The sequence below is a fragment of the Acomys russatus genome, chromosome 30 (genome assembly GCF_903995435.1).
Source record: "Acomys russatus chromosome 30, mAcoRus1.1, whole genome shotgun sequence".
NCBI classification, from domain to species: domain Eukaryota; kingdom Metazoa; phylum Chordata; class Mammalia; order Rodentia; family Muridae; genus Acomys; species Acomys russatus.
The window spans coordinates 13,384,586-13,411,227 of record NC_067166.1 but is presented as its reverse complement, the minus strand read 5'-3'; the positions used below and the strand labels follow the sequence as shown (position 1 = coordinate 13,411,227).

The 26,642-nt window shown below is 44.5% G+C and overlaps 1 protein-coding gene across 1 annotated transcript in view; it reads left to right on the top strand.

Moving 5' to 3' along the window:
* The window catches only part of Rasgrf2 (Ras protein specific guanine nucleotide releasing factor 2), a 199,813-nt gene that overhangs the window by 149,886 nt on the left and 23,285 nt on the right, over positions 1-26,642 (top strand). Inside the window, exon 18 of the mRNA XM_051172267.1 lies at positions 20,157-20,263. Coding sequence (XP_051028224.1) covers positions 20,157-20,263 — 107 coding nt within the window. The remainder of the gene's footprint in view (positions 1-20,156; positions 20,264-26,642) is intronic.

Genomic DNA, 26,642 nt, shown 5'->3' with positions numbered 1-26,642 from the left:
GAATGGCGATGCGGTAAAAATAGTAAGTTCTAGGCACAACCAGGATATCCAGAAATCATTTTGTTAAATGTATCTGTGTTATATAATAATTGACTCTTGTCAATTGATTCTGTGTTTATGACAGATAATTAGGGAGAAGTGAGCCAAGAGGCACGTCAGTAGGTGTATACAGTGATAATGGTGGAAGATAGTAGAGCTATTCATAAAAGAAACAGTCTGTGAAGTGGCAATGTAGGCACTTTGGATGAACTGTATAAATAATACAGCATCAAGAAGAGTGATAGAGACCAAGGAAAGGAAGAAGAGGTTAATAAGATGTCAATGATCTCAGTTCACAACTAGCCAGGTGTTAATTGTTAACAGTAAGTGGGAGGAAGCAAATCCAGGGAACTATGTGTTCTTCAAAGATGAGTTGGTGTAGTCCTCTCACCTTTGGTGAAGCATCCTCAGGTGTGTTTGTGCCTTCTATGATTTTGAAAAGGGCTTGAGGCCAATGCCTGGCTGTGCTGTGAGTCAGAAGACGTTGTCTGGCCTCTATGTTGTGCAAAGGCCAAAGGAAAATATGGAATTCTTAGTTCACGAAGGCCAGTTCATGAATCAACATCTTAATAATTTGAAAAACGTGTTTCTCTCCTTCTGTCCTGAAACTGTCACACATCTTGGTGAATATACCTTGTACACATTATTGTCATGGCCAAAGATAAGGCCATTTAGAATGTCTTGGGCTTTGAAGCATTGGTTTAGATTTTTAGTAGATCTAGGGACCAGTTTGGGTATCTGTTTGGTTCAGCATCAAATTTAAGGTTAAAGCAGCCACAACAAACTCTTTCTTTTATAAACTGCCTTGGTCATGATGTTGTATCATAGAAACAGAAAAATAACACAAACTGATTATAGAAAAAAAAACCCTCAGACTATTGTGTACTGTCAGTAATGTTAGCAATCACAGTGACAAAGAGGGGCCACCAAAGCCATAGTGAACCTAACCTTAAGTTGTGACACTTAACACAAGAATAGAAGTAAAACGGTCCATTGTGAAATATATAACACAAAAGAAAGTTGTAAAAGATAAGGGGTGGGGCAAAAACAGCATTAGCAGTCATAGCAAAAAAAAATAAAAATAAAAATAAAAATAAAAATAAAGCCAGCATCCTATTGCCCTTTGCGTAACATGTCTGTGCAATAGCTGATGCAATTTAAGAATATGTTACCTTACATGGGAAAAGGAATTAAAGCTGAAGGTAAGGCTTTTAATCCACTGATCTTCACAGAGTAAAGCTACTCTGGACTCTGCAGGTAGGCCCAATCTCCTCACAAGCACTCTAACCACGGATGGGTTAGTCTCTGGGCCACTCAATGTGAGATCTAACCAGCCACGGATGGCTTTGAAGGGGCCTGGAGCCAGGCAGTGAGAGTAGCACTCAGAAACAAGAAAAGACAAGATAATGGTTTACCCCTCCTAGTTTACAAAAAAAGGGGTGCAATCTTGACAGTGTAAGACATGTTAAGACTCTAAATTTGCTGAAATGACAGACATATGCTAATTGTTCATTAATAAACTCATTCATTTTTTTGAAAAATGTTGCGTATGTATAGAATGTATTTTGGTCATTGCCTTGTGTTTCTACCACCGTGATACACATATGACCAAAAGTAATTTGTGAGGAAAGGGTTTATTTGGCTGACAAGTCGCTGTCCATCTTTAGGGAGAGACAAGGCCAGAACTCAAGGCAGGAACCTGGAGGCAGAAATAGAAGCAGAGACCATGGAGATATATTGATTATGGACTTGTTTTACCTGATTTGCTCAGCTTGCTTTCCGATACAATCCAGAATAACCTGCGTAGGGACAGCGCCCCCCACAGTGGGCAGGCCCTCCTACATCAATGATTAATTAAGAGAATGTCTCACAGACTTGCCCATGGGCTAATCTAATGGAGGAATTTTCTTATTTGAAGCTCCTTCTTCCCAGATGACTCTGGAATTATGTCAGGCTGCCAAACAAAGCAAAATAAAACAAAAAACAAAACAACAAAAAACAAAACCAAACATCAAAAAACAAAACAAACAAATAAACACAGAACAATTACATCTAGTCTGCACTGCCCATCTCCTACTCCCCCTCTCATCTCCCCTTCCAATGTCACATCCTCTTATTTTAAAAGTTTGTGTTTTTAATAATCTACTGATTCCAACCAGTACTTCCTATATGAACATGGGTACAAGGCCATTCACTGGAACATGGACATCCTACAAGGAACCACACCCTGAAGAAAGGTGGCTTTCTCTCCTGCTATCCACTGGCATGAGCTCCTCGGCTCAGGATGGGGCCTCATGAACTCCTCCCTTATCATGATTGAATATTCCCCGGCCTGATCTTGTGTAGGTCTTGTGCAAGCAAACACAGCTGATGTAAGTTCAAGAGTGCAGCAGCCCCATCGTGTCGAGAAGACACTATTTTACGGCAGGCTTTTTTAGACTTCCCTTCCCCTGTACTGCAATGTTCCCTGGGCCTTAGGGGAAGGGGAAAAAGGAGAATGTGGTGTACATGTCCCATTCAGAGCTCAGCACAGTCACTTATTCTCAGCAGTTTGGCAAGTTGTGGATGTCTGTATCAGCCTCTGTCAACTGCAGAAGGAAGCTTCTCTGTTTAGGGGGCAATAACTACTGTACTAATCTGTGGTTATAAGGGCGAGTATTCAAAAGGTAGTTTAATATTATGTTCATTTAGCAAAAAAATTAGTAGGAAATTCTCTCCTAGAGTATATGGCCTCCCCCAGACACAGGCTTTTGTTCAAATTAACTGTACCAGCCATGAATTCCCTCCTGTAGAAAGAGGCTTAGGTTCAGTCAGAAAGCTTTTGGTTACTTTCATGACCTTAATGCCACTATTGTATCAATAAGTACATCTTTTTGATGTTGTACTGTTGATACTGTAACTCATAAGATTCCCCCACCTGGGTAAAATTCAATGACTTTTCTCCCTCATCACTATTTAACATATCTGGGGTAAGAAATAGTTCAAAATTTGCCACTTTGGGGAGTATTTGTACATTTGTTTCAGTGGCAACAGAGAAATGGTAACAAAACAGAGAAAACAGTGAACTTTTAATCATACTAAGTTCCATTACATATTAAATGATAAAACATGAAAACAAAGAGGTAGAAATTGTCAAAGCATTAAAAACATGCAGACTTACTACATGCTGTATATGAAACAGTTTCAGTTAAAAGAAATAAGTGGAAAGTAAAAGAATGGAGAAATATATTTTATGCGAAGGTTGATTATAGCAGACTGAAATGGCTCTAATATCTGACAGGGTTTAAGATCCTCCCGAAGTTACTAAAGACAAAGAGAGGCATCTTAGTCTGAAAAATATGCAAATCCTCAGGAAGATACGTTTGTTATAACTACATCCTACAACAGTGAACTAACCCCAAACTGATCACAGAAAGGACAAATGGATATTTTTGGCAATACTGTTTGTTAATTTTAATACAGATTGAGTGATCCTCATCCAATATCTTTGTGTGCAGAGATACTTTCAATTTTTTTAGAGTTGGGGATGCTTCCATAGACTTTTCAAGCTGAACATCCATACTTAAAAAAAATCATAATATGAAAAACTAAAAAGTTGGGAACTTTTTAAATATCATGTTGACGCTTGGTTTTTCTCTGATTTTTTAGGATTTCAGACTAGATTTTTGGATTAGAGGTGTGTAACCTGTACCATACTCTAAAAATTATAAAATGTCCAACTGTACAGAAAAATAGGATATGTCTTCCACCCAATGAAAGAAGGCTTTTTCGGAAAACTTTAGCTGTTGATGGCTTTCACTGATATCTCAGTGCCAGTGAGGTGAACCAGAGGCTGAAAGTGCCTGACACCAAGCATGACAATGCTTAAGCCCATATGAGGAGACAACTGACTCCTACCAGACGCCTGAAGACTATGATGTGTATATCACTCCTGATATACACACTAAGTAATTAAGTAAAATGTGACAAAAGGGCTTAATTTATAAATGCTATGTTTTGAGAACACTATGGTATTAATTTAGCAATCAGCAATGTAAATAAATACGATACGCTATCTCCATATGAAATATCCAGAAAGAATAACTGTATAGACACAACGCCAATAGTTGGTTGCCTGGATTGGAGGTTGGGAGCAGAGTGGTCTCAAGATTGGCACTAAGAATACTTTTGGTTGGTAAAAATGCTCTATAATTGGCATATGATTATAATTGCAATTAATTTGTTCAGCATTGGTGAATTACATATTGATGGTGGGTGAATATTGCTGTATGTAAATGACGCATCAATAAACCGGTATGTCATGTGTTCACGCTTAGAGAACACTAATATTATCTTCATATGAAAAAAGTTTTGTTTGTTTTTCGAGACAGGGTTTCTCTTGTAGTCCTGGCTGTCCTGGATTCTCTTTGTAGACTAGGATGGCCACGAACTCACAGAGATGAACCTGCCTCTGCCTTCCAGAGTGCACCACCACGCCCAGTTTGAAAGCTTATTTTTGATGACTGTTGTGTCTGAGTTGAGAGTGTTGTTTAGAACATTATAATGGCCAGAATGCTGTTCTTCTCTTCATAGCAAAGGTTAATGCAAGTTAGGTGAGATTCTTTCGGTTCTCCCTCAGGGATGTCACTGGAAGGGAACCTTGGCCAGAACTCTGAAAGCGGCTTTATAGCATGCTTAACGCAGCACCGTCTCCAATCAACTGGAAGGCTTGTGGTTTGGGAGATGGAAAAGTGGGCAACTTTTAATTGTGCTCATTTTCTTTCTGACTTCAATTAGAGGTCTTATTATATACAATAGACTAGGCTAATTTATCCAATGCTTAAGGAGCTGCCAGTGCATTTTGAGAATCTATTTATGCTGCCGGTTGCCAGCATTCAAACAAGTGATCTGAGCCTTAGATAGGTCAAGGACTCAATCTAGTTCCATCTTGGGATCATTCCATAATTGCCTAGTGCAGCTTACTGAGGGTGTCAATTAGGAGAGTGTAGAACTATTGGCATTTTTGATACCAAGGCTAGCTCTCATAGAGTTGGAAAGGATCCTGGTGGTGACTGAATTAATCATGTTGAGCAAATGAGGGCACTTGCCATGGCTGCTGGAGAGATCGGTGGATTGGATTGGATTTCCTCATCAGAGAGAATTTCAGAGGCATGGTCCAGGAAGAACCCTTTTCCATCATCTTAACTGATGATGCAGAAGAAGCTCTTGTGAGTGACCTCAGGGTGTAGTGTGGTTAATCCTCATCCTCAGACCCAAGGACAAGAGCCAGTTCATGAAACTTCAGCATGGAAGCCACCATGGCTCCCTCAGGAGGATGTGCTCTTGACCAGTGGGGACAGAGCAATCTGTGTAGCTTGTCTAAGAGGTCCTCTCCGGTGCTAAGTTTCTCGAGCACAGAGCAGATTGCTCTGTCCCCACTGCAGTCCTATCCACCTGGTCGTAGGATGCTCAAGTGTAAATATTAGTGTGTAAATGATTTGATGCTTATTGGAATTGTCATTAATATGTTCCTGTAACAGTTCTGGCATCCATGAGCCCACTGCTAGTTTCTTAGTCCACTGTCCTTTTCTGCTTAAATCTCTTCCATCTGCCAACCAGCCCTTTTATCTGAATCTACAGAATTAAGTTTTTAGTGGTTAGTTCACATTTAAATGGGAGAGTAGAGTCTGCCAGATACAAGCAAATAAAGGAGGCCTTTTAAAGCTCTCAGGCTGCTCCTCTAGAGATCAGCTGCTGAGTGTCTAATTCACCAAGGACTGTTCCCCCAGTCAAGAGAGAGGCTTCCGTGCAACAACTCCTTACTTCTGCTGTGACTGCCCTTTTTTCTTCGGAGTTTTTCTGGCTAGTTTTACGTTAACTTGACACAAGGAAGGAACCTTAATTGAGAAAATACCTGCATAAGATCTGGCTGCAGGCAAATCTGTAGGGCATTGTCTTAATTAGCGGTTGATGCAGGGATGTGGGGGCAGAGTGCCTGGTCCATTGGTGGTGGTGCAGGCTGAGCAAGGCATGGGGAGCAAGCCAGTAAGTAGCACCCCTCTCCATGACGACCTCGGCTTCCAGGTCCTTACCCCGTTTGACTTCCTTCAGTGATGAACAGTGAAGTAGGAGTGTGAGGCAAATAAGCCCTGCCACCCCACTTGCTTTGGCCATGGCGTTTCATCACAGCAATAGGGACGCTTAACAAGACGGAAGTGGACAATGATGGGAAACTATAGGAAGTCTGAGTACTTAAAGGGGAATTATACAGCTGTTTTCGAAGGCAGGTTTCCATCCATACAACCCAACCGAAGAACCTTCTAGGGCTAGTGCATCTGGACAGAACATATCGTTATAATGGAATGCCAAGGCTTGCTAGGCACTGTCTCTCTCCACTGACCTCTGGCGTCTGACGGAAACAGTACCTCTTGGTTTTGAAGTGCAAATGTTGTGTCACAGGCTGGTTGCTAGGGAGCTGACACTGGGCAGTCGCTTACTGTTATCCATAACACTTGGGTTCAGAGAAGAAAGTGGCTAATCCCTAAGGAAGAAAGTTGTTACAGAGAATTAGGTATGCAGGAAGAAAGGCTGGTGTGGGGGGGTGGGGGTGGTGGTGGTGGTGGTGGTGGTGGTGGTGGTGGTGGTGGTGGTGTGGAGATCTCAGGAATAATTTCCAAACGCTATGCAGAGCTAGCCACCTTTGCTCAGGACAGGGACGAGCGGGGTGAGGGAGGGAGGGGGCGACTGAGAATGTGGGTATCACTTCACCAAGTGAACCAATGGTTGACTTCATTGTGACATTGACTCTTAGGCCAGGGTGCTGAGTGCTGCAGGAGGATCCTGCCCTCTGTGACCATGCCTGCCAGTCACAATGGCTGCTGTGACAGCAAATAACCCCATCGGAGTGATTCCATATTTCATTCCGAACCCAAGTTTTAGGAAGTCCTGGAAAATACAAATTTTAGATTTGAGACCCTCAAGGCCAGAGTACACATCAGTTGTGCATGTGAAAGAAAGTAGCCACTTTTTTCTTATTAATTAATTAATTAGTTAATTCACTTTACATACTCATTGTAGACCCCCCCCTCCTCTCCTCCTGGTCCCACCCTCCCACCCTCTTCCCCCATCCCTCCCTCCCCTTCTCCTCAGAAAAGGGAAGCCCCTGTCCCCTGTACCAACTTGCTCCTACACACCAAATCTCATCAGGCCTAAGCACATTCTCTTTTACTGAGGCCAGACAAGGCAGCCCAGCTAGGGGGAAAGTGATCCAAATGCAGGCAAATGTATCCATGTCAGAGTCAGCCCCATGCTCCAAAGTTGCTAGGGGACCCACGTGAGGACAAAATTGCCCATCAGTTACATATGTGTGGAGGGCATAGGTCAAATCCATGCATGCTTTTTGATTGGTGCTTCGATCTCTGTAAGTCTCCATGGGAGGTTAGTTGACTCTGTTGGTCTTCTTGTAGAGTTCTTGTCCCCTCCAGATCCCTCTACCCTTCCCCCAACTCTTCCTCAAGACTCCCTGAGTTCTGCCTAATGTTTGGCCATGGGTTTCAGCATCTGTTTCAATCCGCTGCTGGGTGGAGCCTCTCAGAGGACAGTTAAAGCCACTTCAGTTCTAATGCAGATATAAGTAGACTGGGCTAGTGTGCAAAAGCAAAATAGATCAGCACAGAAAGTTAGATCTAAGGTAGATCTAATCTAACTCAAGCTTATAATATCTTCACACAAAACAAGCAAACAAGCAAACAAACAAATATCAATCAAAAAATAAATGCCTTGTGAAATACATGGCATAGCTACAAAAGAAAACTGTGGTTAGAGGGTTCTTGCCCCGTGCTTAGACTAAATGACCTGGGCACAGTATGCCATGGGGCGAGTCCCAGAACGAGAGGCCTTTTATCAGAGCTCTAACCTGGATGGCCACACACCACACAAGGAGGTGCTTTGCTCACTTGAGAGCATGAGCAGGAGGGGACATTAAAACGTGTGGCTGCAGCAGATGTAAAAGATGGCTGATGACACTAGGTGGCCCAAACTCTCTGCTGCCTCAGGAAGCCATTGTGGGGGTTAAATAACTGAAAATGGGTAAAGTGCTCGGGAAACCGTGGCTGGTGTGTAGTGAGTACTGAACATGCCGCGGTGTCATCACTGCCATGTAGCTAAGTTCCATGAAGTGGGCTACCTGTGACTTACGGGGTTGCCATAAAGCATACATAAGACGAGAAACGGGCAGAAGTAGGCATTGAGTGATACTTACAGCCATAAGATAATCATAGTCATAATATTTGAACTCTTAAGGAGTGGCGCCCTCAGTGTGGTGTCTACTGGAAGGCATTTTACCCCGCAGGGCTCCTGCCCTCAAAATAAAGACAGAGTTGCCGACTTGAACTTGAAGGAAGAGCACAAAGGCCAGCTTTGTGTTCTCAGGATTAAGCATCTCTCAGCAACATCTCAATCCCTCCCCTGGTGACTCTGCCATTCTGCAGGCCTCCCATCCAAGAGGCTACTTTGCTCTTGGAAAGTTGTTTTTCTAGCAAAATGACACGTATTTGCTGTAATTATTAAAGCCTCTGCTCTCAGAACTGATTTAAAGTTAGTAATCAGTGTATTATTTTAGGACTGCTGAGGTTTAAAAGTGAAAATAGTTCATTAATTCATATTTGTATAAACCAAATACTTTCATTTGGTAGGAAAAAATTGTAAAAATATCTGGCAGACGGTCAAATCATTTCTAGACGGTTGAATCATTTCTTGGGAAGTTAAACAGAAAATGCTTGCAGAATTTGTGGTTTATAAAAAGGACCCTCTAGTCTGATGAACAGTGACAGCAACACAGACTCAGTGAGTAGAATCCTTGAGGTGGATCTGGGGCTTCATGGCATTTGCGCAGCAGTTACTTAGTGTTGGGCTGATGCACAGGGTATGTGTTCTGTGGGGAAGGTTGATGAAAAGCCTCTGCAAAAGGCACAGTACTCTGCACATGAGGTAAAGGTGTTGGGTAAGCACAGAAGAGGAATGTGAAACCCTCACTAACTGTGCTTAAGAATTTCTAGCCGTCTGTGTTGAGGGTTCTGCAGCCCTGAGGATAGGACCAGTGTGGCCCTGCCCTTGCATGGAGGGTGTTTTTCTGGGATTGCAGGCTTCTCAGCCGTGCACAAGCATCGCTTGGAGCTCTCAGCTGCTAACCTGAAAGCACTTCACAGTATCTTGTGGTTACAGCCCCTGGGGACGAGAGGATGGGGAGATGCATGGCAAATTCCAAAGCAGGGAGGTTCACGGACCTCCTGACTCAGGGAATGCCAAGGTCTTCCAATAAATAGAACCAGTCAAATGAATAAAAACCAACCCCCCTCCCATAAAACCCCTCAAGGTATAAAAAAATATAAGCAATTAAATAGACTGAGTATCTGTTGTGTGTCAGGCCATCTGTTTGAAGGGGGAGAAATGAAACCCAGTGTCCCAAGTCAATATCCAGAGATGTGCCGTGAAGGAAGCCCTGTCTCTTCATAGGCAACTTGCATGGGTCAAGGGGGCCTCTGTTAACTTGCTTGGGCCATAAGAGAAACAGCTTCTCCAGCTGTGGGTCTTATTCAGTTCAGATTCCTCTTTGCTTCTTGTCTTGACTCTCAGGAGGCCCTTCATCCATCCTGCCTTATACCCCGACCTGCCCTACAAATGTCATTGTCTTTTGAACTGCACACACAAGAGGCATGATTTTGGTCTATTCCCACTCAGGGATTCTATATAGTCCCATGGATGCGGCTGGATGTATGGGAAGAGTGTTGCTTGGCTGTCTAAGATGTACCCACTGCCTAAGTTCCTAAGTGCCTACCTACAATGTCCTTAGGAACATCTAGAGTAAGCAAGGGCCACTGTCACCCATGGAGGGGTCACTGTAAGTGGAAGCCCCTGTAAGCAGATGGAAGGGCCCTGTGGAGACTGAGGTACTACAGGAAGAATAGGACTAGATGCAAAGGGAAGGAGAGTACAGACTCATGGTGGGAGGCTGGGCTCCAGGCCAGAGGACACAAAGGAAGAGATCCCAGAGGCATTACTGAAGAGAAAGCTGAGATGTTGGAAGGAAAAAAGGACCTGTCCTAGTGAGATACAGGCACTCAAAGATTCTCTTCCAAGTTGTCCTTCCTGTCATGTCTTTCTTCAGTGCCCAGAGGCGAGGGGCAAGAGTTAGGATGAAATGACAGACATTAAGGAAAGGAGAATTAAAGCCAGTCGGTGATGACGTGCGCCTTTAATCCCAGCACTCGGGAGGCAGAGGCAGGTGGATCTCTGAGTTCTATGTCGGCCTGGTCTATAGAGTGAGTTCCAGGACAGCCAGGGCTACACAGAGAACACATAGAAACCCTGTCTCAAAAAACCAAAAAGGAAGGAGGGAGAGAGAATTAAGTTCCCCCCACCCCCATCCCCCTCCTCCCGCTGCCTGTTGTTCTACTAGAGATGGTGTCACTCTTCTGACCACAGTGGTGAAACCTGCTCTGCATGAGGGGACTGAGTGAGGAGGAAGAACACCTCCCCACTGATGTACACACCCTGAGGCATATCTCCATTGTCCTTGGGGATAAATGAGGGGTCCAAAGCTGTTGGCTTCACCAGATTTAAGGAATCTAAAGTGTCCACAGCTGTCCTCCCAGTAGAAAATTCTATTTCTACAGTGAGAGCACTGGTTTGTCACATGTACATACTCCTGGCAGCCATTTATTTACCCAGGGCCTGCCTTGTGGCAAGGGGACTGCTAACTAGTACATGTTGCTCCTGTCCACGGCAGCTTTAGGTGAAGGAGACTGAAGCTGCAGCCCCCTCTAACTGATGGCCCTCTCACTTGTGTAATGTTAACTGTTTCTGGGGCCTTTATTGGGTTTTAAAGTGGATCTCTCTTTAATTTTTATTTAAGTTATTTATTCAGATTACATCTCAATTGTTATCCTTTCACTTGTCTTTTCCTGGTCCCCCTCCCTCCCTCTTTTGTCCTAGTCCCCTCCCCTAGGTCTGTGACAGAAGGGGGCCCATTATAAGAGCCTTTCCTGGTCCTATCAGGTCTTTTTTTGGTAGCCTGCTTACTCTTCCTCTGAGTGTCACCAGATCTCCCCCCCACAAGGGGAAGTGGTCAAATAGGAGACACCAGAGTTCATGTCCAAGTCAGCCCCTGCTCTCCACACACCTGTGGAGAATGTGGTGTCCATGGGCTAGATCTAGGTAAGGGTTCTAGGTTTACTGCCTGTGTTGTTCTCAGTTGGTACAGTGGTTTGAGCTGACCCGCCTGGATCCAGATCCACCAGCCTAAATGGTCTTCTTGGACTCTCTGGATCCTTCTAGTTCCCCATTCTTCCTTATCGCTCTCACCTAAAGTCCTAGGAAGTCCATAAAGTGGATCTCTGGGTTGTGTTGATTTTGTTCTTTAGAAATTCCTAAGTGGGAACCTGGCCATAAATCTTAGTTCTTATTCTACTGTCTCCTGTCACCTTAGGAGGCTAAAGGACTCTGCAAGCCTCAGGTTCTTTATCTATAAAGAATGAGGAACACGTTTGTCATGAAAAGTAAAAGATGTAATATTAAAAGATTTTTTTAAAAATTCATTTTATACTCATTTATAGTCATTCCTTTGGGAATCTTAAAACATTTATTTTTCAAAAAAAAATCCATAAAAACAATGCAGCTGACAGTTTTTGTTACTGATTTTCTTGAGAGATGGAAGCAATGATATATTGATTTTCACATACTCTGTGTATTTTTCAATCACAAACAATGACAGGTCTGCTGAGGTTCTTCTCCCCAGTTTGTTCTTACTATGTCTACTAATGTAGGGGTGGTGGGACCTGGGAGAAAGGAGCCGATAAATGAAGTGCACTGTAATCTCACGCAATAGCCGACTTTAGTCAGTGTATCAGACAATTACACTCTGAGGGTTAAGACGAGTCACATGAGTAAAATGTCTAATCACAAGACAGGCCACGTGTGGCAGGCAGGCTACACATAGCCAAAACATATCTTTCCATACAGGTGTATAAACATATAACAGTCAGCTGTGATGGGTCATCAGAAGGAAACTCACTCCTATCTGCCACACCTGCGAGGAGCACAAAAGCACACTCCAAGACCAATTTTGTGTTTTGAAGAAACTGAGGTCACAAGCAAGACTCTTGCATTTTTGGAGTTTTTTTACAAGCACTCAGAATTCTTACATATTCTTGGATCGTGTTCCAACATTGCTACAGTTGATGGCACTTAAGGGGGTGGGGGGGATCCTGAGACTAACCCAAGTAAGAATTTTAAAACTGAAGGAAAAGAGGATACTTATGCAAAGGTTAAAAGAAAAGACAGAGAAGACCTCACTCTGCCGTATCTGCATTGTTCCCTTAGCAGGTTCTTAACAGGCTTCTAGAAACTGCCCCTTCGCATTACAGAGTTATGCTTTGATTGACACCTTGCCTTCCTCAGGCCTGCATTATAATGCTGGGGTCATAGAAGACAGACAATGTGGTTTGTCATCACAATGTGTTTGAGGGCTTCTAATACATAAACACCTCCTCTCTTCAGCAGAGGCTGCCAGACAGTCACCCTCTGCATTCCAGGAGTTGGTCTTGTAAGACTAACAGGGCCCTTCCTCACTTTGCTACTGGGAAATGAGAGCAGAATTAGAGCTGAAAAGAAGTAGATAGAAATGCCTTGAGTAAGTTACGTGGGATCCGTACTGGGAACTACTTCATGTATTTAAGTAGTAATTAATTTTCTCCTGCTGCCTGCTTTGAGTCGGGTTTTCAGCCCTTGGCCATTAGAGGACTCCTGACAGGGCATCAAAATGGACACATCTGTCTGCACCAGTGGTTCCCGCAGTGCCCACCCTCTCACAGCCAGCATCATTGAAGACTGTCACTCATAGGCTCACTGTCATGCTAATGTTCAGCGTGGTGTGTGCGCGCATCTCCTCGTCTACACTGGCCTGTTTCCTTCAGTTTGTCAGGCTGGGACATGACGCACGTTACTTCTCCATGCTTAGGGAAATATTCCACAGAGAAGGGACATTAATTCGGAGGTCATGCAGTGGAGGAGTGGCAAGGAGGCAGGTGGTGTTTAGGAAGATATTCAGAAAGAGGTGCGCACCTTGCTCATCTTCATTGTCAACTGCTTGGGAGGTTAGCTCCATTCCAACCAGAGAAAGAAACCTCATGAGAGCCGAAACACGTCTCTTCTGCGGCCTGGTGCTGCGCAGTTGGTAGAATACAGCAGGTTCCCTGAAGATAATGACAGAACTGTGGAGTTATGCCTGGAAGAGGATGGGAGGAGAGAGACTGGAATATAGCTGTGGTGAACAGGAACTGTAGCTATGGTACACAGAAACTATAGCTGTGGTGTATGGGAGCTGTAAAGGTGGTATATACGAACCCTAGCTATAGTATATAGGAGTTATAGCTGAGTTATAATTATAGCTGTAATGTACAGGAGCTATGTAGTTATATATAGTAGCTGTGTCTGTGTTACACAGGAGCTGTAGTTACGCCATCTCAGAGCTATAGCTGTAGTACGTAGGAACTGTAGCTACAATACACTCGGGCGGTGCTCAGTCTTAGAATCTAACAAGTGCTTCTGTGTTAAAGTATGTGATCATTAAATGGGGAAAGCCAAGGCCAGGAGAGTTTCTCTCCTGAGTGAGTCAAGTTGGAGGGAAAAAAAGCATTAAGTCTGAGCTTTGGATCTGCGTCATAGGAGAGAAGAATGTGTAATCAATATGGAAATACTTCCTGGTTGTCCTGCAAGAATACTTTGGGGGAATTTTGGAGAGAGTGGGAACATATAGAAAACCCACAGAGATGGTGTGGATGGTGATGGAATATAGATGCTCTGCTGGTCTCAGGTTTGGCATGGACCCAGCTTCCCAGGGTTCTGAAAATTAATGCAGGTTATTTAAGCATAGACCTACCGATTAGCCAGTCTTATCACCTACTTTAAAATCTCATTTTACCTACTCCAGGAGATATATATTGACTCTTACACACTTACATACATGCACAAATATACTCATACACATGTACATGCATATACATGTGCATACATACACATGCCCACACATACACACTATCTCTCTCAAACACATACCCCATACACATAATACACACACAAGACATATGCACACGTACACTCACACACACACATAAATATCCGCACATGCAACTCAACATACATGCACACATATATACACATATAATCATGAACATTCATATACATGCACAAATTCTCTAAAGAGTACTTGTCAATCACTAAGGACAACACATGCAGATGGGCCCTTATCTACTTCTTTTCTTTAATGCTGGTCATGGTACATTAAACAGATTTTAGTCCTCATTAACAGGTCATGTGGTCATGTGAAGCTTTAAAAATATTAAAGAAACAAATCAAAGGCCAACAACACACTGGTCCATATAACTGTCATGTAGGGATGTAATGAGTTGGGGAAAGAGTAGATTGTGTTTGCCTTTTATTTTTCTTGTGTTTTGTTCATGACACTTAATTACAGGACTTTTTCATAGAAGTATATACTGTCTGCTGGACATATTTCTCCTCACAATCCCATATTGAGCCCTTCCATCTTTCTCAGTTCTTCCCCAGGGCTACTACAGTATTTTATAGGCTTTGCAGAGGACCTCTTGTGTGAGAGGCTAGTTGGCTGTTGAAAAGTTATTTTTCCAACCAAATGACACCTATTCACTGCAATCAGTAAAATCTCTGCCCTCAAAACCGGGCCAAGTGTGACTTAGTCATCAGTATGGTAGGGGTGGTGGAGGGGTGAAGGAGAATCAGTCTTCTTTAATGGTGTGGATTCTGGTAGGTCAACTACACTTCGGTGCATGGTCCCATACCCAGGAGCATGGCAGGGGAAAAGGGAAGGAGACGGAGAGAGAATGGAGAACACATTGAGGGTGGGTAGATCTGGAAGGTTAGGAGGAGGAATGGAGGATGAATATTATCAAAATACAGTGCATGAACTTTTCAAATAGCTTTAACAAAAATGCATTTTTAAAAGAGCTGGTTGGTTTATAGATTCGTGAAAGAAGCATAAGACTAAAACTGGCTCCAGGCAGTGAGATGTGATTAAAAATGTTCTGGATAGATCTAAGCTCAAAGATACCTTTAGCTCTAGGACCTTCACCAATTTGCAATGCCTCTCCCTTTGTCATTTGGCCATACGTGGAGATAGCATCTCTTCCATACAGTGGCTTGGCCACATGATAAACAATTGTTACTGTCCTCGGAGGTCAGGGTTAAATTGCAGGCCATGCAGACAGAGACAGATGGATCTGAGTTCAAAGCCAGCCTGGTCTATGGATGGAGTTCTAGGACAGCCAGGGATAGACAGAGAGACCTTGCTTCAAGGGGGGAGTGAAGGACAGAAAGAGGGAAAGAGGGAGGGACAAAAAAGGGAGAGAGGGAAGGAGAGAGAGAAAGAGAGAACACACAAATTCTGAGTAAAACATAACAAATAGTATCTCATTTGAGTTTACAAGACAGTAAGGGATTCTCCAGAGCCAAATAGACAGAATACTGTGACAATCAGAGCCCAGTCCCTGAAGGAGGAGGCCGTCCTGAGAGGAGGGGAAAGCTTCCTAGTTTTTGGCCTGGATGGCCTTATAGCATCTAGCTGTTCAAAGCAAGAAGACCCAGGGCCTACATGAAGAGCAAGGGCAGGGTGAGAACCGAGTCTCCCACGTAAAGCGAGAGTTCTCAGAGGTCTGTCCCCTGTGAGAGTGTAGAGTGGGACACGTCTGTGTACAAAACAAACAGTAGACACTTCCCTGAAGATGCAGCTATGACTCAGAGCAGACGCCTGGGATCTTTGACACAAATGAAAGAAATTTTCTCCCTCAGCGTGGATTCCAGCCAGGTCTGGAAACCGCTAAGCACAGTCCCAGGACCAGTGCACAGACCGGATCATTACCGCGTGTCTTTCCCTGAGGCCCTAGATAGCCCTTCGGACTCCACCAACAGTGCTCACAGACTCTGTGGAGGAGCACTCACCTCAGCTTGTGCTAGGTCATCACCAGCTGAGCCCCTGAAAAAAGACTCACCACCCCAAATTGCAAGTCACAGTGCAACAGACATACAGGTCAGGAAGTCACCATGCTATGCTCCATGCTCTCACCCCTGCAAAATTATAGACACTTTCTAGTTTTAAGCACTGGCCAAACAGGCAAATCAGGGGCCGAACACTAAAAACCCAGTTACCATCCATCTTAATTTTCTTTCCTGCTTCTGTGACATGACACTCTGAAAAAAAGAAAACAACTTAGGAAGGGCTTGTCTTAGGTCACAATTCTGGGTCACAGTCTGTCATTGCAGGGAAGTCAAAGAGGCGAGAACTCAAAGCCGCTGGCCACACCACTCTTACAGTCAGAGCAGAAAGAAAGGAGCATGTTTCTAGTTCAATCCATTTGTCCACAAATGAGTGAGTTCACCCAGAAGCAGAAAGAGTCAAATGGTATATACTCACTTATATTGAGACACTAGCCCAAGGGGCATGTCCCATGAAAGTCTTCACTTTCCAGGAAAGTGGGTTAGAGGGGAAGACATCCTATTGGGACTTTAGGTGAGAGAAGCATGGGAGAATGGGGGAAATAGAAGGATCCAGAGGGTCATAGAAACCTACAAGAAGAACATTATGATGCGTGGATCTGGCCCAGGGGTCCTGCTCAAACTATGGCACCAGCCAAGGACAATATAGGCAGTGAACTTCAAACCCCTACCCAGACCTAGCAGATGGATGGGGCATTCTCCACCGTTGAGTGGAGCATGAGGTCTGACTTTCATGCGAACTCTGATGCCCCATTTTTGACCACATCCCCTTGATGGGGAGGCCTGGTAGCACTCAGAGGAAGGATAGCAGGCTACCAAGAAAGGACTTGTACCCTATAAACATATACAGGGGGAGGAGTTCCCGCTCAGTCACAGACATAGGGGAGGGGAGTAGGGGGAAAGCAGGAGGGAGGGAGGAATGGGAGGATACAAGGGATGGGCTAACAATTGAGAAGTAATATGAATAAATTAATAAAAATTTTAAAAGAAGGAAAGAAGCATGTTTGACAAAAGTCTGTATAGGCTTGTAGTCTGACCTGTGTGCATACTACAAGTGTGTCTCTGGATTGCTGCAATGGACATCTATCTGTATCTGTTGTTGCTCCAAGTCAGCCGGGAGTAAAAGCTTTCTGTTAAAGGCTGTTAAGAGCTAACTTCCCATCACCCTCCCTTGACAGCACTTTAAATGTGTGCTGTGGGTGGAAGGTTCCTGTCCATGTTTAGAGAGGAGAGAAGGAGAAGAGTCTTTGGTTTTTTGTACATTTACAGACACTTTTTTTCCCCAATTAACTAGTCAGTTTTGAAGACCATTCTTTCATTCGTTCCGTCAATTGTTCTTACGTTCATATCTTATTCAGTAAATATTAAGTATGTTTTTAGTATTTGGAATTTCAACTATTCATTGAATATGTGAATCTAATCTGAGTCCAGGTCTTCAGGGCTCACATAGCAGCCAGGTGTGGCGGTTCACATCTGTAATCCCATCACTGGATCTGGGAGGCTCACTAGCCACTGCTCCAGACAAAATTGTAGTTCAAGGTTCCCTGAGAGATTCTGATTAAAAATGGAGGTGAGGAGTCATAGAGAAGGCACCAGTGCCAACCGCTGCCTCTATACACAGATTCACAGGCTCACATGCGCACACATACACAGCATATAGCACACAGCAATGCAAGCACACACATACACACACCATACACACGTATACATACAGCACGCAGCACATGCATGCACACACGTGCACACACCACGTACACATAGAGAGATGCAAACACCACACAGAATGCACACACGTACACACACAAACATACACACACTCTAACAATAAAAAATAAGAGTATCAATACATATCTTGTACAGTATATGCCATACACTGCAGAAATGCTTGGGCATAGAAGAAAAAGAAAGTAAAAACAAAACAAGCCAAAAAACAAATCGTCATCTCCATGAAGAACAAAAATATTATCAGAAAATCACACAGATAAGTCTACTGCTGTGTTATAGGAGCCATAAAGTGAATGTTTGTGTTATTATCAGATGCAATGAGACTTTTTTTCCTGCTTGGGCCACAAGACCTCACTTGGGAAGGAATAGGTAGGTGACTTGCACTGACTGACAGGGGCCATATTACTTACTTCTGTATGAAATAGTATGTGCAAAGGCCCAGGGATTACAAAGAACTAAAGGGTGGAGAGACAGAAAACAAAATGAAAACATGTGGTTCCAGAAAAGCCTAAGCAGGTCAAACACCAAGAGTCTGGAGTCTGTGCTGATCGTGAAAACTGCTGAAAGCCTTAAACACTGGTTTCACACTCCAATTTGTCCTTTGAAAAGATCTTTTTGGTCCCTGGGATTCCAGACTTGAGCGGACAAGTGTGGGATAGACCAGGGAGGGTTGCTGGTATGATCTAGGGAGACAGACAAGTTCCAGGCTTACCTACCATGGTGAGTGGTGGCGTTTCTTTACCTGGATAATGACACCAGACAGGACAGAGTTTGGGGAAAGGCCTTGGGCTTTCTTTTCAAGCATATGGTGTTTGTGGTTTGCTTGACATATCCAAGAGTGGAGTGTGAAGAGGGTTTGGACACTTGGGTCTGGAACTCAGAGATGAGATCAGAGGATATAAATATATGAACAATGTGTTTAAATTAAAAGATATATTCCCAGGTGAGTGATTGTGACAGCCCCTTGCGTGTATAGACAGGGAGGCTATCAATGACCTTAGTAGAATCCATCTTGGTGGTGGGTGAGAAAGGGTGGGAAGCTTGGAGAGAGAAGTGGGGACAGTAAGAGACAAGGAAGTGGAGTTGGTAGTTATAGACAGCGCTTTGAAGACGAGCTACTGTTGTTTCATTTCTGGGTTTGATCCGTGGGTATCAGATATACTAGGCAAGTGGTGCCCCATGAAAGCTACACCCAGCCGAAGACGTATTCACTTTTTAAGGAAATAGATTGCTTAATTACTTAATAGCAGAATATGTTTAAAGGGGAATCAGCATGAAGCACGAAAATGTGTTATTGCTGGTGAAGAGGTGACCAAGGCAGTGACATGGATGCACACAGGGACTCTGAGTCACCGACCCAGAGCTGGGAATGTAGTTTGGAGGTAGAACATTTGCCTCATATGTACAAAGCCCAAGATCACTGCACTTGCCCAACCCACAAAAAGATAGCAGATAAGAGTTGAGTTATAGCAATGGCTGAAATTTGAGCTCTTGGTACTGTGCAGGGACTGTGATAAATGCTTAACATTTATTAGTTAACAAGCATAATTCCGCAGCAACTCTATGAGACAGAATCATGAGGGACATCAGACACTGGTCACCAGAGAAACGGTATGACTTACTAGAACTCCAGAACAGCAGCTCCAAGCCAGGCAGCCTTTTTTGCTTTGGATTACTTTATTTTCAACTGACAAACAGCAACCACACAAATTGTAAATGGGACCTACTTGTGGAATATAAAAGAGACACCTTCATGTGTTTACACTGTGGAGTGTTTGAAACCTACCATCAAATCTATCACCTCATGCACTTAGAAGTTTCTGAGGTGGAGCTTTGGACCTCACACTTTCAGCAACCTTTGAAGACTTCTTTTCAAACGTTAGCTGTACTGTTTGCGCACAGGTGGACGGTCCAGCGTTGTCTCACCGGCAAGCCCACATCCGTCTTCAGATAGGATGGGTTACATTAACCACGCTGTGGCGAAGGCACAGTCAACACTGGCTCTGCTCCTTTTGTTAAGGTTGCCTCTTGGCTTTGTATTGTAGATCATGAGAGACACAAGCGGAAGTGTCATTAGTGGAACGCCAGCTTTCCTCGGTGGCCTTTAATAAGTATGTGTGCATTATTCATGTAATTGCACCTGTAACTGCGATGGGCTGGCTGGAAAGTATAATAAGTAAGCAGAAGTCACGGGTCTGAAGCCATTTTTCCCTCCCTGCCAAGATGTAGCACTTTCATGAGCTTCATTAACAGGAGTTCCAAAATAAATGACCTTTTCCAATCCCTGGGCACTGGCCCTAATGGCAATGTGTGTTTCTTTTCCCCCAAAGGGTTTAACAACACCGAGAGAACATGTGACAAGGAGTTTATCATACGGAGAACAGCCACCAATCGGGTCCTGAACGTCCTCCGCCACTGGGTCTCGAAGCATGCGCAGGTAATTGCGAAGGTCCGGCCGTTACTTGCAATGATTTTATGTTTAAGGTACCCTTTGAGTCATTACACACATGAACTATCTCCTGACGCATGGTAGTGAGAAGCCTTGGGAGCTAGAAGCTGAGAAGGGAAGAAGTAATCGCAACGTACAAAGAAAAACAGTCACGGGCGTTGCTGACGCTGCTGTTTCACATGCGCAGATGGTCTGAAGTGGGTTGGTGAACTGGCGCTCTCCTCTTTCCTGATCTTTGAGGCAGGACCACCTCCCACACTATAGCCAAGGTTCATGACTGCCTGGGCCATCTGAGTTTACCATTTTTAGGGTCCACTCTGAGAGCGGACACCCACACGCCCCAGAGGCAAATACTTCAGCAATCAGGGAGGGCTTTCTTAGCCTTAATTCACAAAATGTCTTACGTACTGGTCATGTTTTGGTTCCTAGTACTCTGTTTTCAAGTGGAACGAATTTCACATATTCTAAATTTAAAACCTTTGTAGAATGTATTCTGCGTTTGCAGAATAAAGCCAGGTCCCCTTTACACTGTTGGCTCAGAGTGTGTAATCCTTTACTAACTGCACATCAGGCCTTTCTGGACCTGGAGTTGGCTAGTTGTCTTTAAGGAGAGGTGGAGAAAAAGAACAGGGCCCTGATCGGCTCAGATCTAAGATGTGACAAAGTTTATAGACCAGTTTGAGTTAGGCCTGAAGTACAGACAGCATGGATATTTGTGACTCAGATTGCTCCCTGGAAGAATGAGAGAGAGGCTCCCCCTGCAGTTAGCCCTGAAGCACACTTTGCAGACGTGCTGGACCCCATGGTGTGTGTCTGCCTGTTCTACCTGTGTTCTACCTGTTCTGTGGCGCTGGCCACACGGCAGACATCTGCTCGACTGTTCAGTTGTGCTGGGTTCATGTTTTAATGCCACCACTGTTCACGCTCTCCATGAGATCATTTCCGCCCCTTAGTTTCCAAAGGCAGCCAATGGGCCCACAGGCTGGGCTCTACACCACAATGTGGAAAGGACGTGTTGTCGTGAAACCTGCACACATGTGTGCACATGCGCACACCTCCTGCTGCAAAGCCTGCTGCAAAGTAAATGTGTATCGTTTACACGATCCCCAGGTCTCCACAGGTGTCAGGGCTTTGCTGCTCTTGGCTCCTGTGGTCACTGTTACTTTCTGAGGGCCTTCCAGGCTGGAGAGTCAGCTCAGACCTTTCGCCTACACATGTGACTGTCACAGACTTGACACATTTCAGGGCAATTCTGTTTTGTTTTCTGGGTTGTCTATTGGTCAGCCGTTCTGAAGAGACTCGCTCCACTTACCTGAGAGACTGTCACAGACACGGAACAATGTTGAAAAGGGAGCTGCGGCTGTGACTTCCGGTTGCAGGTTTCTTCCTCTGACCCTGGAGAGTGTCTGAGTGGCCTGTGACAGAAAGGGAATCATTTTGATTTTCCTCACCCTGGGCCCTGGGGAAACCTAAGCATGAGATCAGACAAACGACCTAGTTAAAGAAAAACAGTCTCCTTCCTCAAAGAATTTATGCATGGAACATCACTACTGCTGTTTTTCTTTTATATCTGTTTAGCCATTAATAGGAGCTGTGCACTGGGGTGCGTGTGAGAGCGGCTAAGAGCCATGTGATCTCTGACCTCAGGGAGTTCCCAGGCATGGGAAAGGTGGCCATGCTCAGCCGTTGTGCTTGTCCTGTGCAGCAGGCTCTTTCCTCTGGTTCTCATGACTGCCTCAGATTTTCAGGCAGAGGAACAAAGCCTCAGGAGGGGGCCGGGGGAGAGGAAACAGAAGACTGCACACCTTCAAGGGGAGCTGCCAGGCCACCTAAGATGGACAAGAAAGAGCTCTTGAAAGCAGCCCAGCCACAGTTGTGTTCACCCACCAGTGGGAAGTCAAGATAGGAAGAGAGAAAAGGGGGGGGGGGCGAGTGGAGTCAGTTCCCTGCTCCACAGACTGGGCAGAGCTGCCTCTCCCTCTGTCAGCTACAGAAGACGTGGTTTTAAGGAAGCCACCAGCAATATGTCCTGGGTGATGGAGGTACAAGGTGTTTTCTGGGACAAAGTGGGAGCTCTCTAGATTGTGAGCAAAGGAGATTTGCAGGAAATCTGGCCTGACTCTGCTCTCTGCCCAAGCACGCTGCCTGGAGGGGTTATATAATCCCACTGGAAGACTCTGGGAAAGTGGCACAGTGGAAGCCTGGGACTTAGGGGAGTTGAAAATGACTTACAAGAGGCTAAGCATTACCTGGGTCAGGTGAGCTGGCCTGAAGTGCCCAGTGCAGTGCTCATCAAAAATCTCACTGACATGCTCACAAGAGGAAATCAAATCACTGTCCTTTTGTCCCAACCAGGAGCCAAGGCCAGGCTCCACTTCATTATCACACCAAACTCTTTTCTGTCGTCTGAATATCTGCGGCCAGATGTGGACAGGGTCACACATGTCACCTACGTGGACGGCACATTCCGACCATCCCAATGAGACTGTGGTTGAAACGGAAAGGTCCTAGGAGAGTGGCACCTGCCTGGATGGTGGAGGATGGCCCACGGAGCAGCTGAACAGGACTGGCAAGATGCCATGATGGTGTTTGATGATCCCATTAAGAAGTATGGCTTCTTTTCAGAGCCCATTTCACTGGCTGTATTCAAATTACCCAGCCGTCACATTTCCAATGCATTTCAATCCTCTTACATGACTTTTGTGGCAAACTCAGAAAGAAATATTTATGTGAAAAAAGAAGCACTTTTGAATTAGTATTGGATTACACGGTTTCCTCCTTTTTTTATTTTTTCTTTTCTTTTTCTTTTTTCTTTCTTTTTTTTTTTTTTTTTTGAGACAGGGTTTCTCTGTGTAGTCTTGGCTGTCCTGGACTCGCTTTTGTAGACCAGGCTGGCCTCGAACTCACAGCGATCCACCTGCCTCTGCCTCCCGAGTACTGGGATTAAAGGCGTGGGCCACCACACGCAGCTGGTTTCTTCCTTTTGTGATAGACTTCACATAATGGCCCTGAGCTTAAGTGTGTATGTAGTTCAGCGACCTCTGTAATGACCAACTCCCTGAAATGCCACCCTGGTCAAGACACAGAGAGCCCAGTCTTGGTGGAGACAGCATTGTACGGGCACTGTCTAGTCTAAACCCAGGGCTCACATAAGCAAAGTGTCATCCCACACCTGACTCACGAGCTACGGAATCCTCAGAGGATTCTGCCCTCGTGCTCTCTATAGGATTGGTAGAAAGGCAGCACTTTATCTGGAGCACCCAGTCTATTGGCTTCTAGGCACATGTGGCTGATCCGTCTCCCGAGGACAGTTAGCATGGTGGAAGCACTGAGGTTTCATCAGTTAATCCAAATAAAATAGCCACCAGCATAAACCGCCAGGAAGCTGGACTCAGCAGGGAGACCCGAGTTCTTGCAGTCGGAACACGTGGTCTCTGTCACATGGTAGGAAGCTGAGGAGGAGGGCACCTCCTCGTGGAGGGAAAAACAAAACCTTTACATAATTCCAGTGTTGTGCTGAAATCACAGAAGATGGCAGCTCCTTCCTCCCCAGGAAGGAAAGGGCCAGAGTGTCTCCCTCTATCCTACTGCTAGAAATAGGAATGTGCCCGCGTGGAAGGCAAGGACATGGGCACTGGTTCCATCACCACTAGGAGGCTTACCCAAGGATGTCTGGGATCAGAGGGGCCCAAGATGCAAGCGCACTTGCTTCCTTTCAACTGGTGCTTATTTTGACAGTTGTAGGAGCCTCTTTTTATTTTATCTTATTTTATTTTATTTTTATTTCTTGGCATCGCTCTGCAAAACACAGAACTCAGTGCCCCGTTAGAGGTACAAAAGTTCAGCTGAACCTTTCGTTCTCGATCAGAACTGGAGGTTGAGCCAGGACAAGTACAGCACAATTTTTTTGTTTTTGTTTTTTGTTTTTTTTTCCTGTGTGGGTGGGAGAATGCGATTTGTAGGAAACAGCTCGCTACTGAACAGGCAGCTGCTGTCACTTCTACTGACAGCTCTTGGCCAGCTGCCAGTTCTGTCTTACCCCAGGACTCACCTCCTCCTGTTGATGCCCATTCCTGCTCCTGTCCATCTGCTTGCACTACATTTCCATTGGCATGCCCAGCCTACACCCAAGCAGTGGCTCTGCATTTCCCACTTGGCAGGCAGCCTCGGTGTAGGGATGCCTAAACAGGAAGCTCTGCAGGACGAGGGCATCATCTCTCTGTGCTTCCAGCCTCTCTGCCCTGCAAGAGTGCTTCCTGTCCTGCGCCTCCTGCAGATGCCTAGGAATAACCCTCCCTGCTAGATTCTCACCTCAGCTAGGTGCTGGGACCAGTGTGCTGTTAAGTACTCTGAACAAAGGAGAAGGCATTGGCTGCTGTTGCACCCTCTAGGAGCTAGCTTAAGGTTTGTTATTGTTTTAGTTATGATATAGGTCTTTTGTGAAGTTCTTTTAAGTTCTTCACTTAGAAAGAAAGTTGCCTCTGGGGCGGGAGGTTGGGGTGGGGGAGATGCAGCTCTGTGGTTTTGCAAATGTCTCCCTATCTTCTATGTGCCAGTCAGTGTTCTAAGCAGCTCTCAGATATAGTCATTACAAGAACTTCAAGTCTCTGAAGAAAGGAGTTAAAGAAGAAGGTATCAGAAGATAGAAAGCTCTCCCATGCTCATGGATCACTAGGATTAACATAGTAAAAGTGGCCATCTTACCAAAAGCAATCTACAGATTTGATGCAACTCCCATCAAAATATCAACACAATTCTTTACATACCTTGAAAGAATGATTCTCAACTGTATATGGAAAAGCAAACAAAACAAAACAAAACAAAACAAAACAAAACAAAAAACCGGAATAGCTAAAACAATCCTGTACAATAACAGAACTTCTGGAGGTAGCACGATCCCCATCTTTAAACTATACAACAGAGCAACAGTTATAAAAACTGTGTGGTATTGGTATAGAAATAGACTGGTTGATCAAAGGACTCGAAGTGAAGACCCATAAATAAACCCACACACCTATGGACACTTGACTTTTGACAAAGAAGCTAAAACCATACAATGGAAAAAAGGCAACATCTTTAACAAATGTTGATAGTCTAATTGGATGCCTACATGTTGAAGGATACAAACAGATCCAAACCCATCACCCTGAGCAAAACTCAAGTCCAAGTGGATCAAAGACCTCAACATAAAATGACAGAAGAAAGAGTAGGGAAGATCCTTGAACTCGTTGGCACAGGAGACAACTTCCTGAACAGACCCCAACAGCTCAGGCTCTAAGATCAAAAATTAATAAACAGGACCTCATGAAACTGAAAAGCTTTCTCACTTGTGATGAGGATGAATTACTTGTCAGACTCAAAATATTAAGTGGAGCTCTGATCCGAGAAGTCTGTGTTTACTTTTCTATGTGTGAATCTGGGGGTTCTCTGTGACTTGTTGTTCATTTGGGTTTTGTTTTAGCTGTTGGTTTTGTTTTTGTTTGCTTGTTTTTTCTTTCTCTGGTCCAGACAAATAGTTAATCAAGTTTTTTTTTTTTTTATTGTTAGCGTTATTAACTATTTAATACATTCCCCTTGTCTTTTTTCCAATCTCTACATTTGTCCTTTAAAGTCACCTTAGGTTCTCCAGGCTTTTCTTAGTATTGATGAGGTATTTACAATAGAACTTACGCTGTTATAATGCCAGTGTCTGGAGGGCCACATTTTCTTTTCTCTAAAATACTGTTAGTTTCCCATAGACCTGTTAAGAACCCTTTGACCTTTTGTCGATGGATTTTATTGACTAAGAAATCAGTAAGAATTAGCACATTGAATTTGATAGATTCTTATGTGATTGTTCTCTCATGAGGTGCCATGGGAGGAAGGCTTCCCTTTCCTCACTGGCATCTTCCTACTCCCAGAATCCCTCTTGGACATACCTTGGAGGGTTAACTGGAGACTGTGAGGTGCAGCCACATCCTCACCGTGGGAATGATGGCCAGACATGCACCATGATGCCATCGACCCTTGTTTCATGGGCTCTGCTTGGACTGGGGCCGCCAAGCATCCTGATACCGGGAGCCAACCTCAAACTCACACATCTCCTGCCTTGCTCAGCCCCTGGCTCGTCCCACTTGCTGTCCTTCTCACTGTATCCTCTCCCCATCTTTGCATCACTCTCAGATGTCGACACCTTGAGCTCCTAGTCTCTCTGCATCATCTTTCCTTAGGGATTAACATCAACAACACTACATGGGCCACGTTCCTGGGAACTGAGTGTCTTCCCTATTGGGAAGAAATGAATTTTTTCCAACTCCTTGCATCAGCCTTTTTACATGGATAGATCACACCCTCTCCTAGTGGCTCTCCAAGGTTTATATAAGAAGTA